The sequence below is a fragment of the Piliocolobus tephrosceles genome, chromosome 7 (assembly GCF_002776525.5).
Source record: "Piliocolobus tephrosceles isolate RC106 chromosome 7, ASM277652v3, whole genome shotgun sequence".
In the NCBI taxonomy this organism is placed as follows: domain Eukaryota; kingdom Metazoa; phylum Chordata; class Mammalia; order Primates; family Cercopithecidae; genus Piliocolobus; species Piliocolobus tephrosceles.
The window spans coordinates 74,714,939-74,733,129 of NC_045440.1; the positions used below are offsets into that span (position 1 = coordinate 74,714,939).

The 18,191-nt window shown below is 35.9% G+C and overlaps 1 protein-coding gene across 15 annotated transcripts in view; it reads right to left on the reverse strand.

Moving 5' to 3' along the window:
- Positions 1 to 18,191, reverse strand: part of STAU2 (staufen double-stranded RNA binding protein 2) — a 346,153-nt gene that overhangs the window by 302,766 nt on the left and 25,196 nt on the right. For 4 of the 15 annotated variants that reach the window (XM_023184094.2, XM_023184095.2, XM_026455053.1 and 1 more), the window contains one exon: positions 4,562 to 4,692. The exons of 7 other annotated variants lie outside the window; for them this stretch is intronic. In XM_023184094.2, the coding sequence (XP_023039862.1) occupies positions 4,562 to 4,675 (114 nt within the window). In that variant the 5' untranslated portion in view covers positions 4,676 to 4,692. Of the gene's footprint in view, positions 1 to 4,561; positions 4,708 to 17,822; positions 17,921 to 18,191 lie in introns of those variants that run through there. 4 more of the 15 variants (XM_023184093.2, XM_023184098.2, XM_023184096.2 and 1 more) reach the window with 2 other exon arrangements.

The following is an 18,191-nucleotide window of genomic DNA, read 5'->3' on the forward strand; positions in this document are numbered from 1 at the left end:
ACGGTGCAGTGGGCAATTTTTTTAAAGGTCCTTATCAGTTACAGATGCATACCAAAGCACTTATGAGTGAACAGACATAATTCTTTTAAAAACTTCAGTTGAAAAAAATGGGTAGGGGGTGGTAAATAAATGTATCTTGGCAAAATATTGATAATGTTGAAGTTTAACATTGGTGTCTATTTCAAATTTTTCATAATAAACTAAAATTATTTTTTTTTTTTATTTTTTGTTTGTTTGTTTGAGACAGAGTATCCCTCTGTCACCAGGCTGGAGTGCAGTGGTGCGATCTCGGCTCACGGCAACCTCCGCCTCCCACATTCAAGCACTTCTCCTGCCTCAGTCTCCCAAGTAGCTGGGACTAAAGATGCATGCCACCATGGCCAGCTAATTTTTATAGTTTTAGTGGAGACAGGGTTTCACCATTTTGACCAGGATCATCTTGATCTCCTGACCTCATAATCTGCCCACCTTGGCCTCCCAAAGTGCTGGGATTACAGGCAAAAGTAAGATCTTAAGATGTTGGTGGGTTTCATAATGAATGTTATGAAACAAAGCTCCTAACAGCATGATATGCACCTTATTTATTTTCAGTGCAGGAACAGTGCCTGTCACATAGTAAATACTCAACAGACCTTTTACTAAGCGGTTGTTTTAGTCCTATATATGACTAATAAGCAATGATATAATTATTTGAGTACCTCCATCATCAACACAATGCTTAAGAACTTACAAATCGTCACTCCATTATACCACTTTATGAGGTATTATATTACTCCATTTACAGATAAGAAAACTGAGACTTTAAATTAGTTGTTCAAGGTCACACAAGCTGGGCAATGAAGGGCAAAGATCAAGCTGGGCAACTCTAACAAAGATTTTTTTTTTAAAGACTATTTGGCTTAAGGGCCGGTGAATGACACTGCCTCCCTCAGTGATACCCATTCCAAAGTAAACCATCTCAAAGTATCAGCACTAGTGCAATTTACTTGAAACTTAGCCATGCCTACCAACAAATTATCAGAATAGGAAAATAATGGAAAAGAAGAAAATACCATTTTATGTTATTCATGGCTCTCTTCCTCATATTCTAATTAAAACAGCCTTCTTTCGAGATTTGAGCAAACCAAAACAATAATCTGTAAAAAAAAATAACTGTATACAGGTACCTAGGAAACAAAGCAATATTATAATAACTCCCATTATTATAAGGTATACTAACTTGTTTCGGAGTTCAATTAAAAACTGAGCAGAAAAATAAAAGAAGGCAAGGCAAAGATTAAAATAATTATTTTTTTAATAGTCACATATTAAAAGTTGTTCAGAATCTGTGATACTCAATGGGGGAAAGAGGAAAGCACATAAACGTAAGATAGGTCACTACCTGTCAGCATGATATATGAGAAGATAATTCCCTACCACACTGAAGACATTAACCTCTGTCCTGCATTTCCCAACTCTGGTTGTACTTTCATTTCAGAGCTTTAAAAAATTCCTGATATGTGGGCTTCACCCAAGACTGATTAAATTAAGGGGATGAGACTCAGGCATAAGTATTTTTTAAAGCTCCCAAAACGATTCCAATTAACAGCCAAAGATGAGAACCACTTATCACATATGTCAGCGTATGTGTAGTATGTGTGTGAATTGCTATATAATTGAAGTGCCAACAAAAAAAAAATTTTTTTTTTGAGACCGAGTCTCACTCTGTAGCCCAAACTGGAGTGCAGTGGTATGATCTTGGCTCACTGCAATCTCCACTTGCCAGGTTCAAGCGATTCTCCTGCCTCAGCCTCCCGAGTAGGTCAGATTATAGGCACGTGCCACCACACCCTGGCTAATTTTTGTATTTTTAGTAAAGACGGTGTTTTGCCATGTTGGCCATGCTGTTCTCAAACTCCTGACCTCAAGTGATCCTCCCGCCTCGCCCTCCCAAATTTCTGGGATTACAGGCATGAGTCACCACGCCCAGCCCCAAGAAAATTAATGAGTTAAAACTAGGTTTAAATTTTTCTTACCAGAGATCATCATTAATTTCATTAAAATATATTTTATGTCTCACCTAAAGGCCACTGATAGACATGCATGAATGAAAATGATTTTGCTTTTCACAAAAAGGATCCAGACTTAGCCAATTAGGATTAATATTAACTATATTATTATGTAAACTCATAAATATCATGTTTCACTCAAGTACATGCCAATTATTCTAGTACTCTTTTACAAAATAAGCAAGCTACAGGCTAAGAGGGGTGGTCTATCACCAAAGCACCTATAGCAACAGGCACAGGTTGGCAAAAGGGATCTCCAAATCTCCTTAAAACCAAGGGAATCCTGGGACCCACTGTTGTCTACTTTCATCACAACAAACCTGTTTAGCCTTTAAAACCCCAACAGTGAGACAAGGAGATAGATACAAGGTCAGTTCATAAACCCTTCCAAAAATTACAATGGATTCCTAAAGAATTTTAAGGAAATCCAAATCCTCCTAAGAGTCCTCCAGAAACTTCCCAGGGAGCCTGGCCTTCCTTTACCATATACAGAGGATAGGGATGGTGTCACTAACTGTTAAGAGTAGTCTAGCTCTTCACTCTTGGGAGAAGAAGGCAGAAGAAGCAAAACTGGAGAAATGGCCTTGAAGAGGTGAAATGGGTTGGGATCCAGGACACAATGGAGGAGCTGGGCAGGTCAGCTGAGGGTACCTACATAAAAGGCACACAACATTTAAGCAGCTTAAAGAGCTATGTGAGGATTGGGGAAAGTGAGGAAGAGTAAAAAGGTGGCAGAATCAATGGATCTGCAGTATGAAAGGACTGTGAAAGTCAAATTACTAGAGGGAATGAACTAGAAAGTTAGGAGGCAAGTGTTACAGAAAGATGAGAGACTGAAATTAACATTATGCAGTTATTGGTAATGATAAAGTCAAGAATGTGATTACAGGCATGAGTGGCTGAAGGAGAGTAGAGAACAAGATCACTGGAGACGTTAAAGCAACTGAAAGGTCAACATATTGGAACAATCATCTGTTTAGGTGTTGAAATCACCAAAAATTAAAATGGGAAATGCTGAAGACAGTGAAAGTGAGCCATAAGAAATGTGATGTAATCACCCAGATGTGACTATCATGAGGCAATGTATGCATCATGAGGCATGTCTGCTAACACGAAACTCAAAACTGGGGAATTGTCTCAAGGAAGAATACCTGGAACTGGCAATGAAGAGCAAAGAGTATATACTACAGTGACCAAGAAATGTAGAAGAGTAAAATACACACCCATAAATAAGCTCAGTCTAGCACAAAACTAATAACCAACATATATTACTGTACTACAACACAGTAACAGCTACCACAGAGAACTACAGGTCCTGCTGGAGGCCCAGTAGAGGGATCAGAGGTTTCACAAACATGTGGAAGATGTAACATGGAGCTGAGTGTTCAACAATTAATAAGGGCAAAAGGACCTTCAAGGCAGAAAGACAATACAACTTAGGCAAAGGCAGAGAGATCTGAAAAGAACATGAAGCATTCTGAGAAATGCAAACAGTTCAACATGATTAAGTGCAGAATGAGTCAGAAAGAGAGTTAGGACATATACCTAGAAAGGTAGACCAAGGCTACAACTATCTTTTCTGCTAAAGCAAGAATAAAAGATATGAACAAATTAAATTGTTGCCCCTAAATCCTTCATAAAAACCACTAATAGAAAACAAAATTGATAAACTGTAGTTTCCTCTTATTTTCCTCAGTTTGTAGGAGATGCTAGGATGCAAATAACCCAATAGCCAGTTGCTTTAAGAAATTTATCAACCCCTAGAGAACAAATGCTGCCACATTATACACAAACTTTATGATCATTATGATAATCTCCAATAGCCAAGATTTAAATGTGCTACAGGAAATTATGCACAACTAACATATTTTAAGCAATTGAAGAGCTCAAACATAAATACATTAGTTGTAGATTTGTAACATGTATATACGCAAACATAAATGTATACAGCTATAAATAAAAATTGCTTTCCATTTAACAAAACAATGTAAGTGAATGTAGAGATAATAACAACCGTGGTATATACCACTTTTATAAATGATTAATGTTAGAACTAAATATCACATTGGAAAAGATATCTCACTAGGTAACTGTTAGTGTATTTACTCTGTCTCCATTTCTACTTTAGCAGCTGTGATTTAATGGAAAGCACACCATACTTGAGAGCCAAAGAAAATACATTCAAGTACTGGCACTGGCACTTGTGAACTACTAAGCAAGTCACTTAATTTTCCTGTGCCTGAGTTTAATTTACAAAATAGAAATCAAAAATCCTTATCTCATGTGGTTTTATTAAGATTTATATGAAGTAACACATCTAAAAGAGCTTTGTAAACCATAGTGAACTACAAAATAATTTAGTTACATACTTTGAAATATTATTAATGTAGAACTAAAAGCCTTCAAGCCATCCACCAAACCCCCACTCCCCAAAATAAAGCACAATTAAAATCTGAGATGATAAATCTGTTAGTTTGATAAGTATGTCTCACCACCTCTCTTCATAACCTTACCTTTGAATGAGCAGGCCCTCTTTCATTCAGAAGTTTATACTGGGGTTGGACTCTATTGAAACGGGCTAACTCATTTACCAGACACATTGCAGTTTTCTCTTTTGGGTTTGCCATTTTATCTTGGAGAGAAGCTGTAAATAAAAAGGCTATAAAGTTTTTGTGAAGAATGACTTAACAAAATGGAAGAAAAACTAGTTTTGACTTTGTTAGATTGAAGGCAGATTGTATATTTAAATTATTTTCATGAATGTTGTATTTTAAAAATTCAAATTACCTAACGTCTTCCATTACATGCAACAAAAATAGGTATCACATTTTAAACGATAAATTAAGGTAAAATTTTTCCTAAATACCTAAGTTGTTCTATGTATATAACAGCATGCTTAAAGATTTTAAAGTAAATTTATAATTTTTTATTTATCTTATAAACTTTCCCCTCAAAAAATTTACTAGAAACACATGTTTCCTGGTTCTTATTACTATGAAACTAAATTTTGTCTACCTTCTTGATCCTTTCATCTCAATTTTTTTCCTTCTCATTATGAGGCAGCATGTTAGAAAAAGCTCTAGACTTGGGAATCAGGTCCTAAGTTTAAGTACTAGTTCTTCCAACTACAATTTTTCGGTAACTCTAAGCAAATTAACTTCCCTTTCTTTCTGTTTTTTAAAATAAATTTTCAAAGTTGTAAAAAGAATAATTTATCAAGTGCCCATGTAGCTAACACCTAGTGCTTATTTTTTTTTTTTTTTTTTTTTTTGAGACAGAGTCTTGCTATGTCGCCGGGGCTGGAGTGCTGTGGCCGGATCTCAGCTCACTGCAAGCTCCGCCTCCCGGGTTTACGCCATTCTCCTGCCTCAGCCTCCGGAGTAGCTGGGACTACAGGCGCCCGCCACATCGCCCGGCTAGTTTTTTGTATTTTTAGTAGAGACGGGGTTTCACCGTGTTAGCCAGGATGGTCTCGATCTCCTGACCTCGTGATCCGCCCGTCTCGGCCTCCCAAAGTGCTGGGATTACAGGCTTGAGCCACCGCGCCCGGCCACCTAGTGCTTATTAACCATGTTCCATGTTTAACTCTTATTAAAAAAAAGATGATATTCCATTCCTGTTAAGTTCCTTATATCTTTTATAGATTATTGATGTATGTGGTTCTATACTCACATAAATGGTATTATAGTATTATAATAAACATTCTCACAGTTTACTTTCTTCACTCTTCATTGTGTTCTCAAGACTTTTACTTATATAGATCTAGCACATTAATTTTAACTACCATAGAATTTCTATTACAATATTGCACCAGTTTTCTTATCACTCCTCTACTGAGACACTGGGTTGTTTCCAATTCTTCATTCTTAAAGACAGCATGCTGTCAAATAGCTCTCAAAATGACTGTACCAAATTACCTTCTCTACCATTTCTCCTCAAGCTGAAAAACATGGAATATAATCAAGTATTTTAATTTCTGATAATTTGATATTTGACAAATAGTATTCCATTATTGTTCTTTGGATATTTTTCTCCACTACTATTTTTTGTTTGTTTGGGGTTTTTTTGTTCAGAGACAGAGTCTCACTACGTTACTCAGGCTGGACTAAAACCCCGGGCTCAAGCTATTCTCCCTAATCAGCCTCCCAAGTAGCTGGAACTACAGGCTTCTATCCTTTGTTTTTTTTGTTTTTTTGTTTTTTGTATTATAGTTTTCAACTTTTCCTTTTATGGTCTGTGCTTTTTACGTCTTGTTTAGGAAGTCCTCTCTAACCAAAAAGGTCTCAATGATTTTACTTAAACTCACTAAGCCTTCTTTCCATAAAATAAGGGAAATAAATCTAACCCGCTTAAGTCCCAAAGTTGTTGTGAGATTAAGAGTTGTAAATGTATGATGTGGTTCTAAACTATATCGCAAATACAAGGTACTATTATAGCTTCAGAATTTTTTTTTAATACCACATTATTTTATCCTATATTTTTCCTTTCTCTCATTTATAGACACACTTACTTTTTTCTTTCACTTCCCATAAAAAAAAAGCCAAAAAATATTTTAAAATCTAAGCATGAAACATGCAAGTGGATTACTTCCTGCTCACTTAAACTATAGTCACAATAAATACAGTTCAATTGTACTCACAATGAGAATACTTAAAATGAATGAAAATGGCTGGCTTTAGGAACTTCATCTACAAACTTCCTAGGCCAAAGTTTAATATTAAAAATAATATTCTTTTACATTTCTAATACTCTTAATAGGCCCAATAATTTGTACAATGGCTTGATTGTGATCATTATGATTAAGAAACTATTTTACATGAAAACTACGTAAGCACCTGGTAAGACATAAGTAAAAAGAAAGAGAATCTAAGCAACCAATTGTAGGGCCAAGACAGCTGACAACAGATTCTACAATTAAGCCATTTTAAGTGGTTTCCAAACTAAAAAAAAAAAAAAAACCTAGTAATTATTACCTTTGGGAAAAGTACAAAAAAAAAGTCAAGACAGTTTTGAGAAAACCTGCATTTTACCTACTCCATTGTGTATCACACAAATTTTATAAAACATTCTGTTCAATTTGGAAAGTCAGTCGATATAAGAAAATAAAAGGTAACCTGAGACTCTAATCAGTTTTGGCTTTTACACACCATCGCATGAATTCACGTGCAACCGACAGCACAGCCAATTTAATATCAAAGAGCAAAAGCAGAATAATTGGTTAAAAATGAGAAAATACTAAAGTCTAATAAAAATCAGCCAATTTTGCATAACACAAATAGTATTTATACTACCACTGTGTAATTTTCAAAATTCAATAATGCTGAATATTCATGTGCTACAATGCAAAAAATATTAGAAGCATACAAACATAGCGTGAAAATTTTATACTATGAAAATTGCTAATAGCATAGGTTCTAAACATATTAAAAAGCGATTTAAATGGTTCATTTATAATGAAACCCTGTTTGATATGAAAACCTAATCTAAATCCTTTAAAGGAAAATGTTAACAAATAACACAGTATAAAACTTATATTCCATTAATTTTGACTTCCTGCTTCATAAAAGTTAACATGAATCCAATAACACATTTTAATGGGTGACTGAAATTTTGGTGTGAGAAGTGTCCAAGATCCCACTTTGATGAAGCTTCATAATTAAAATCAAAATGTTTAAAGTCGATAAATTAGGAAATAATTAGTTATAGTTGTAACGTTTTATTTTTAAAACAGATTAAAACAAATAGTTGTTTCTTTACTTAATGAGAAATCTTAACAGCATTCCTACTTGACAGAGAGCTCAGTAATACAGCAATAACTTTTAAATTACACAAAAATTTGGATAGAGCATCTATAAAAACAAACTGGTCTATAAAATCTGAGACACACAAACAAGCTATATAAATCTTTTTTAGAGAAGTCAACAGTGCAAAAAAGTTAGAAATGTATATAATACTACATAGGCATACATTTTCAAAGACCTATAGATGTTATCACTGAAGATATTTTGAAATAGGCTTCAAGTCAATCTGGTGGCTGGAATAGTAGAGACCTACTTAGAAGTAAATAAAATTAATAAAAATGGATTCACAATCTCAGACTCTGCCACTTTGAAAGAGCAACTGCCACATGATGGTTAAGAGCCTGTTTTGGATATCTCTGTCACTTACTAATATCTGTGTGACCTTGAGAAAGTACTTAAATCTCACTTTTCCACAGAGTAAAATAGAGATAATAGTTGTTCTTATCTCACTGGATAATTGTATGGATTGAATAAGATGATACCAAACACTGCTAACAATGATTAAAAATTATTCTGATTTAAACATTTGTTACAACAATTACACTATCATCAAATATTAAACCAGTGACATAGAAAGTCACAAAAAAAGAGTTTGTAAAACTAAGTAAAAATATTCTTAGTTAAAATATTCTGTTAGGATAAATTGATTTTATTCATACAAATAAACTTCTTGGCTGGGCGTAGTGCCTCACATCTGTAATCCCAGCTACTTTGGGAGGCAGAGGCAGGAGAATCACTTAAGGCCAGGGATTTGAGAACAGCCTGGACAACACAGTGAGACCTCATCTCTACAAAAAAATAAAAATATTAGCCATATGTCATGGTACATGCCTATAATCCTTGATACTCAGAAGGCTGAGATAGAAGGATTGCTTCAGCCCAGGAGTTCCAGACTGCAATCCAGCCTGGGTGACAGAGTGAGATCCTCTCTCAAAACAAAACAAAACAAAAAACAAATATATTTCTGTAGTAGTCTGTGAAAAGCATGTATTTGTTATTATTTTTTCCACTGACTTATAAACCCATAAGCTTGTTTCCACTGAAAAATTCTCAAATATGATATAAATTATATTAAAGGTTTATGTGTGCTAGGAAATATTCTACCTTCACTGATATGAAACTTGATTAGATGTAACTTACAACTTTGATAAGAAACACTGGTAAAATACATATTTATAATAACAGTATTTGCACAGCCAACAAAAACATAAATATATTCTATTTTTAGATTCACTCTATTTTTATGTTTTCACAAAATGTCCTGGACTCTCTGGAATGTGAATCTTCATTTTGCCTGTTCATTTGTATGTGTAGGAACCAGTGAACAAACACAGAAACTGTGTTCAAGTCATTGAACAAGCTACAAAATAATGTAGCTCAGTTTTCAATGAACAGGCAAAATGATCTGTACCCAAAGGAGTTCACAGTCTGTAGAAGAAACAGACACAGACAATAGACAAACACAATAAATCACAATATAAGTATTATAAGGCTGTTACAGAAACTCTTTAGACAAAGGCGGTATGCAAAGGCAAATTTTAAGAGGTAGTGCTTAGATAAGGAAAGGAAAAGTTCACTTAGGTAAGAAGGGAAGATGAAAGACAGTCCAAGTTTTTCAGGAAGTATAGACACAGGAGAAAGCACATAAAACACATAACTTTCTGGCAAATGCAAGCAGACCACTGGCAGAATACAGAACACGTGAGGAAAAACAGTAGAATAAAACTATGTGACCGGAATTCACTAGAACACCAAAAGTTTCCTAAACCAGAACTTAAAGTAAGCAAACATTTCTTGTAGTAGCTATATTCCAGCCAGAACTGTTGCTAGTGAGGTCACAGACTACCTCACTTCGCAAGGCAAATCATTCCGAGGAATCCTTTCCATCCTTGGTCCCAGAAATGACTTGAACACAGTTTCTTTTTTTTTTTTCTTTCCTTCCTTCCTCCCTCCCTCCCTCCCTCCCTCCCTTCTTTCCTTCCTCTCTCTCTCTCTCTCCCTCCCTCCCTCTCTCCTTCCTTCCTTCCTCTCTCTCTCCTCTCTCTCTCTTTCTTTCTTTCTCTCTTTCAGACAGAGTTTCACTCTTATTGCCCAGGCTGGAGTGCAATGGCGCGATCTCAGCTCACCGCAACCTCCGCCTCCTGGGTTCAAGTGATTCTCCTGCCTCAGCCTTCCGAGCAGGCTGGAATTACAGGCAAGTGCCACCATGCCTGGCTAATTTTGTACTTTTAGTAGTGACGGGGTTTCTCTGTGTCGGTCAGGCTGGTCTTGAACTCCTGACCTTGGGTGATCCACCCACCTCGGCCTCCCAAAGTGCTGGGACTACAGGCATAAGCCACCGCACCCAGCCTTAAACACAGTTTCCATGTCTCTTTATTGGTTCCCCTTTGTCTATTCTCTGCTATTGGAGTGAACTCATCCTAATTCCCAAGTAAAATAAGAAAGAAAAAAGTCAAAAGAGCAAAGGACCCTTTCATGGGCTCTTCTTGCCTTCTAGGAGCAATGTGACAGATATGTCCACAGCTATTAACTAAAACAAACCTTCTGTTTTCAAATTAGACCCTAACATAAGGCTGTCCAAGCAAAATTATCGATGAACTACCCAGGCATCAAACTGCTCCATTTTTAACAGTCTGTCCATTACGAAAAAATTTAAGTTCCTCTCTCACATAAACACAAAGATAAATTTCAGAAATATTAAAATGCAAAATACAAAAATACCACAAAAACGAAAGGAAACTTGGCTAAATATCTGTCATACTCCTGTAACACAGAAGGCCTTCCTAGATATGAAAAGGAACCTACAAGCCATAAAGGCAAAAACTGATAGTTAACAACATAAAAATATAAAACCTCTATTAAAAAAACCACACCACCTATGACACTAAAAAAGAATCTATGCGCTGGGGAAAAAATACTTGCAATATGTGAACAAAGGCTGGGCATGGTGGCTCATGTCTGGAATCCCAGCACTTTGGGAGGTCAAGGCGGGCAGATCACCTGAGGTCAGGAGTTCCAGACCAGCCTGGCCAACATGGTGAAATCCTGTCTCTACAAAAATACACAAATTAGCCAGGCATGATGGCGGATGCCTGTAATCCCAGCTACACGGGAGGCTGAGGCGAGAGAATCACTTGAACCTGGGAAGTAGTTGGTGGCTGCAGCGAGCCAAGATCGCACCACTACACTCCACCCTGGGCAACAAAGCGAGACTCCGTCTCAAAAAAAAAAAAAAAAAAAAAAATGTGAAGACCAACTGTTAACATTCATAAAATAAAAAGATAACATAAATCAATTTTTTTTAAAGCCAATAGGAAAAAAGGACAAAGGTACACACAATTAATTCACACAATTTCTTGAGTAAACATACCTATTCAAAATAATGTTAAAGAGCCTGGCCAACATGGTAAAACCCTGTCTCTATTAAAAATAAAAAAATCAGCCAGGCATGGTGGCGCATGCCTATAGTCCCAGCTACTTGGGAGGCTGAGGCACCAGAATCGCTTGAACCTGGGAGGTGGAAGTTGCAGTGAACCAAGATGGCACCACTACACTCCAGCCTGGGCAACAGAGTGAGACTGTCTAAAAAAAAAAAAAAAAAAGAAGGAAAGAAAAATTCAAATTCCAATGATATATAATTTTCCCCTATTAAGACTGATAAAAGTTTTTTTTTTAAATAATCATTTAAGTATTAACAAGTATGTGGGGAAAATGTGTGCGAATTCTGTTGGTGCAAATACAAATTAGTACAAAATTTCTGATGTGCAACACTGATTAAAATTTCAATTGTACCTATCTTTAAAACAGCAATTATTAATCTGAGGATTCATACTACAGGAAGATGTTTGCAACGATAATCTGGAAAACTAGACTACAATAGCAAAAACTATTGATAAATAGATAAACTATAAGATAAATATTAATATTTACCAAAAATTGATTAAATAAACTACATGAATTATGCAGCTTTGAAAAGAGAAAGAGGTACAGTGCTTATGAACCGACATGGGAAAACTCTGCAAACGTGAATGACGAAAGTTATAGCAGCTTACTGTCTGATCGTATATTTATCTTTTTTTTTTTTTTTTTCTGAGACAGAGTCTCGCTCTGTCGCGGAGGCTAAAGTGCAGTGGTGCCGCACGATCTCGGCTTGCTACAAGCTCCGCCTCCCAAGCTCAAGCGATTCTCCTGCCTCAGCCTCCCGAGTAGCTAGGATTACAGGCATGCGCCAGCACGCCCGGCTGGCTTTTTTTTTTTTTATTAAGGGGGGGGGGTTTCTCCATGTTGGTCAGGCAGGTCTCGAACTCCCGACCTCAGGTGATCCACCCACCTCGGCCTCCCAAAGTGCTGGAATTACAGGCGTGAGCCACCACGCCCAGCCAGAGTAAGTTCTTTCTAGTCTTGACAGTACCACCATTGTCCTGAAAAACAGAAAAATAATACTCAAGGATCTGATTCAAAGTAGGCCATGTTGTGCCTCCATCTCCAACTTTTCGAATGAAGCTATCTAGAGATTTCAACAGGACAAAAACATAGTGTGTCCTTAACAGTATTTAGTTTGGTCAGTCTTCTTAACTTCAGTCATTCTAAATATGTGTATAAGGATATCTCATGATTTTAATTTGCATCTCCCTAATGAATACTGTTAATTAACTTTTTTTCATTTGCTTTTATGCCATCTGTATCTGCTGTGGTGAAGTGTCTGAATATTTACCACGTCTTTTTTTTCTTATTGCTGAATTTGAAGAGTTCTTTATACATCCTACATACAAGTTATTGATTAGACATATGCTTGGTAAAGATTTTCTTCCAGGCCAGGCGCAGTGGCTCACGCTTGTAATTCCAGCACTTTGGGAGGCGGAGACAGATGGATCATTTCAGGGCAGGAGTTCAAAATCAGTCTGGGCAACATGGTGAAACCCCGTCTCTTATTAAAAATACAAAAATTAGCTGGGCATGGTAGTGTGCGCCTGTGATCCCACCTACTCCGGAAACTGAGGCACAAGAATCGCTTGAGCCCAAGAGGTGAGGGGCCGCAGTGAGCCGAGATGGTGCCACTGCACTCCAGCCTAGGGAACAGAGCATGACTCTGTCTCCAAAAAAATAAAGTAGTAGGAAAAAGATGAATTGCTAACAATGTTGGAGCAAATGGACAGTCACCTTGGAAAATAATAAAGAGGAATCGTTAGGAAAAAAATAAAATTTTTTTTCCCAAATTGTGGCTTCTCTATTCTCTTGCCAGTGTCTTTTAAAGAGCAGATTTTAATTTTAATAAAGTCTAATTTATCAATTTTTATAGTTTGTACTTTTAATGAATATCTAAGAAATTATTACCTGAGGTCTAAAAATTTTTTTCTCCTGTTTTTTTCCACGAACATTATAATTTTAGGTTTTATATTTAAGTTCAGAAGGCATTTTGAGTTATTTTTATACACAGTATAAGGTATGAATCCATTTTTCATATATCAATATCCAATTGTTTCCCATTGTGGAAAAGGCTACATTTCTCCCACTACATTGTCTTTATGCCTTTGTCAAAATTATTAGTTATCTACATGTATCTGAGTTTATTTCTGGACTACCAATTCTGTTTTCACTGATTTTTTTTTTTTTTTCTGAGACAGAGTCTCGCTCTGTCGCCCAGGCTGGAGTGCAGTGGCATAATCTCGGCTCACTGCAACCTCCGCCTCCTGGGTTCAAGCGATTCTCCCACCTATTTACCTACTTTTATGCCAAACTATTTTTACTACAGCTTTATAATTCTTGAAATTAGGTAGTATTGGCTCCCACACTGTTCTTTTTCACAGTTGTTTAAAGTTCTTTAAATTTCCATACGAATTTTAGAATCACCTTGTGCATTTCTATAAAAAAGCCTGCAAAGATTGTAATATGTTTCTTCAATCTATTGAGTAATTTGGTGAAAATCGACATTTTAACAAAGTTGAGTCTTACAACCCCTGAACAGGACATACAGTCACTTCTCATTATTGAGATAATAATATGTCAATGACTGTTATGTGAATTAGCAATTATTGAACCAATGCTCCCAGGAGAACTAAAGTATTAGGTTCTTGAAAGCTTCTGGTCACATTTTTGTGAACTGATCATATGTCATGTTTTATGTGTTTCTGTTTAAAGACTTCTTGTTTAATATGTATTACTAATATATGTTATTGATTCATTAACACTGAACTCACGTCCAACAGTACTGTTTAACTCTTGCCCGAATAAAGCTTATCTAATACATATATTTTCTCCGTAAGGCATATCAGAGCATCCTGGTACTTAAACATTACATTTTAAACATCAAAAAAACCATCTTTGTAAACATCAAAATAACCAACAAAAAGCACAAACATGCAAAAAATGCAGCACTAAATAAACCAAGAAAGGGCTATTTGCTTACAGTATGAAACTAAAATAAGAAAGCAGAGCACTGTCTTGTTCGATCCCATCTGGGTATGTGTACACTGGCTGATTCAAAATGTTTTGCCCCTGCAGGTGTCTGAGAATGACCACAAAAGCACTGCAAGTATTGGTTTTGGGGTTACAAATAAAAATTAGTAAGTCAATTCCCAGGTAAGGTATCCATGAATAATGAGAATCAACTGTATCTTATTTAGGTATCCTTTAATTTCTTGCAGCAGTATTTTGTAGTTCTCATTTTCTTTAACATATTTTGTTAGATTTATCCCTAAGTAGTTCATATTTTTGATGCTTTTGAAAATGCTACTCTTTTATTTTCATTTACGACTGTTCTCTGCTAAAGTATAGAAACACAATTGGTTTTTGCATAGTGCTCTTCTATCCTGCAACTCTGCTATACTAATCCATTAGTTCTTGTAGGATTCCACCAGATTTTCTACATAGACAATCAGGTCATCTGTGAATAAGGACAGTTTTATTCATTTATTTCCAATCTGAATACCGTGTATTTCCTTCTCTTGCATGACAGTATGGGCTAAAACCTCCATGGCAACGTCAAATGGAACTGGTTAAAGTGGACATCCCATCTTCTTTTTTTAAAAAAGTGTCCAGTTTTGGCCTGGTGCGGTGGCTCACGCCTGTAATCCCAGTACTTTGGAAGGCCAAGACGGATGGATCACGAGGTCAGGAGATCGAGACCATCCTGGCTAACCCGGTGAAACCCCATCTCTACTAAAAAATACAAAAAAATTAGCCGGGCATAGTAGCGGGTGCCTGTAGTCCCAGCTACTCGGGAGCCTGAGGCAGAAGAATGGCGTGAACCCAGGAGGCAGGGCTTTCAGTGTGTCGAGATCGCGCCACTCCAGCCTGGGCGACAGAGCGAGACTCCTGTCTCAAAAAAAAAACAAAAAGTGTCCAGTTTTTCACCAGTAAGTACAACGTCAGCTAATAAGGTTTTTCACAGAAGCACATTAGCAGACTGGGAAAGTTCACTTCCACTCCTAGTTTGGCAAGAGTCTTTAAGATACTGAATATTGGATTTTATCAAATGATTTTTCTGCATCTATGGAGAAGATCATGTGATTTTTGCTTTTTAGTTCGTTAATATAGTGAATTACACTACTGATTTTTTTGAACATTAAACCAACCCCACATTCCTGGGATAAACCCTACATCGTCATGACATATTATCCTTTTAATAAACTGTTGAATTAGATTTTAATAAACTGTTGAAACTGTGTTTAGATTTTTGCAATTATATTTATGAGATATACTGGTCTATAATTTCCTTAAAATGTGTTTGTCTGATTCTGGTATCCCAGTAATGCTGGCATCATGAGCCTTGTAAAAAATTCCTTCCACTTCAGTATTTTTAAAAACATATAAAATTGATATTTTTTTTCCTTAACTGGTATAATTCACCAGTGAAACTATCCGGACCTAGAGTTTTCTTTGTAAGTAGACTTTTACTACAATTTTTATTTCTTTAACACATGAAAAGCTACTCAGCACCAGGCATGATAGCTCATGTCTGTAATCCTACCACTTTAGGCCAAGGCAAGAGGATCACTTGAGCCCAGGAGTTGGAGACCAGTCAGTGCAACATGGTAAAACCTTATCTCTACAAAAATTAAAAATAAAAAAATTAGCCAGGCATGGTAGCATGTGCCTGATATCCCAGCCAGGAGGATGAAGTAGGAAGATCACTTGAGGTCAAGGCCACAGTGAGCTATCATCGGACCACTGCTCTCCAGCCTGGGTGAAAGTGAGACCCTGTCTCAGAAAGAAAAAAAAAAAAAAAAGCTATTCACGTTATCCATTTTCTTCTTCCTTTGGGATTATTTTGCTCTTCTTTTTCTACTCTGTTAAGATGGAAGCTGAAGTCATTTGAGTTATTTGAGTTCATTCTTCTTTCAAAATATATACATTTGGTGCTATAAATTTCTCCCTAAATACTGTTTTAGTAATACCTTCTTATGTTGTATTGCTGTTGTCATTTAGTGTAAAATACTTTCTAACTTACTTTTCCTTCTTTTTAAATCACAGCTTACTTGTATTTTTTAATTTCCAAATATTTGGAGATTTCCCAAGAATCTTTCTGTTAATGATTCCTAATTCCACTGTAATCAGATAAAATTTTTTAATCACTTGAATCCTTTTGAATTCATTTAAGACTGCTTCATGGCCAGGCACCGTGGCTCACACATGTAATCCTAGGAGTTTGGGAGGCAGAGGCAGGAGGATCACCTGAACCCAGGAGTTCTAGACCAGTCTGGGAAAAACAGTAAGATCCCAATACTACAAAAAAAAAAAAAAAAAAAATATTAGCTGGGTGTGGCGGCACACATCTATAGTCCCAGATACTTGGGGAGCTGAAATGGGAGGGCTGTTTGAGCCCAGGAGGTCAAGGTTGCAGCGAGCCACAGTGGTATCACTTCACTACAGTGTGAACAAAGCAAAACCCCACCTCCAAAAAAAAAAAAAAAAGAAAGGTGCTTTATGGCCCAAAATATGGTTTATCATTGTAAATGTTTTGTATAAACTTGTGAACAAATGTGTATTCTACTCTTTTTAGGTAGAGGGTTCTATAAATGCAATCAGGTCAGGCTGGTTAACAGTTATAACAGTTATTCAAGTCTACTATATCTTTGATGATTTTCTGTCCACTTGTATCAATTACTGACAGGGGTTACTAAAATCTCCAATTATGACTGGATTTCTCAATTTCTCCTTGCATTTCTATTAGTTTTTGTTTCATGTGTTTTGAAGCTTTGTTATTAGGTGCATAAACATGTAACATCATTATGTCCTCTAAACTGACCTCTTTACCATTATAAATGAAAATGACCTTCTTTATCCCTGGAAATATTCCTTGCTCTGAAATATACTTTGATATTAATATAGCCACTCCAAGTTGCTTTTGACTAGGTTACCATGTCTTTTCCCATTCTTTTACTTTTAACCTATTTATGTTTATAAACTATTTCTTGAAGGCAAGCATATAGTTGGATCTTGCTTTTATATCCAATCTGACAAATTCAGCCTTTAAATTGGAGTGTTTAGATGATTTACATTTAGTTTGATTATTCATATGGTTAGGTTTGATTCTATCCTCTTGCTATTTATATTTTTTATATTTATTATATATTTGGTGTTTGTTCCTTTTTTCTTCTTTTTTGACCTTTGTTGAATTATTTTGTGTGACTCCATTTTATCTCGTTTTTATTAGCTTATTACTGTAATTCTCTTTTATTGGCTTATTATTGTAACTCACTATTTTGCTATTTTAGGGGCTAGAGTTTATAGTACAAATTTTTAACTTACCACAGTCTACCTTCCAGTGATATTATCACCTCACACAGAGTAAAAGAATCTTATAACGGTATACCTCCATTTCTCCCTCCCTGCCTTTTAGCTATTGTTATCATGCATTTTACTTTTAGGTAAGTTATAAACCCCACAACAGCTTGTTAATATTTTTGCTTTAAACAGTCAGTTATCTTTTAAGGAGACTTAACTAATAAGAAAAAAAAAATTATGTATTTACCCAAGTAGTTACCATTTCCAGTGTTCTTTCTTTCATGTAACTCCATATTTGCATCTGGTATCATTTTCCTGCTGTCTGAAGGATTGCTTTTAAATTTTCTTCCAGAAGGGAAATGTTAGCAATAAATTATTTCAGCTTCTGTGTTATAAACATCTTTATCTCATCTTTGCTTTAGAAACATATTTTTGTCAGATATAGAATTATGGATTGGCATTTTTCATCTTTCAGTACTTTAAAGATGCTTCCCCCAGTTTTTTTGCTTATATCGTTTCTGATAAATCTATTAAGATAATCATCTTTATCTTTCTTCCTCTACACACAAAATGACCATACCCCTTTCTCTGACTGCTTCTGAGATTTTCTCTTTAT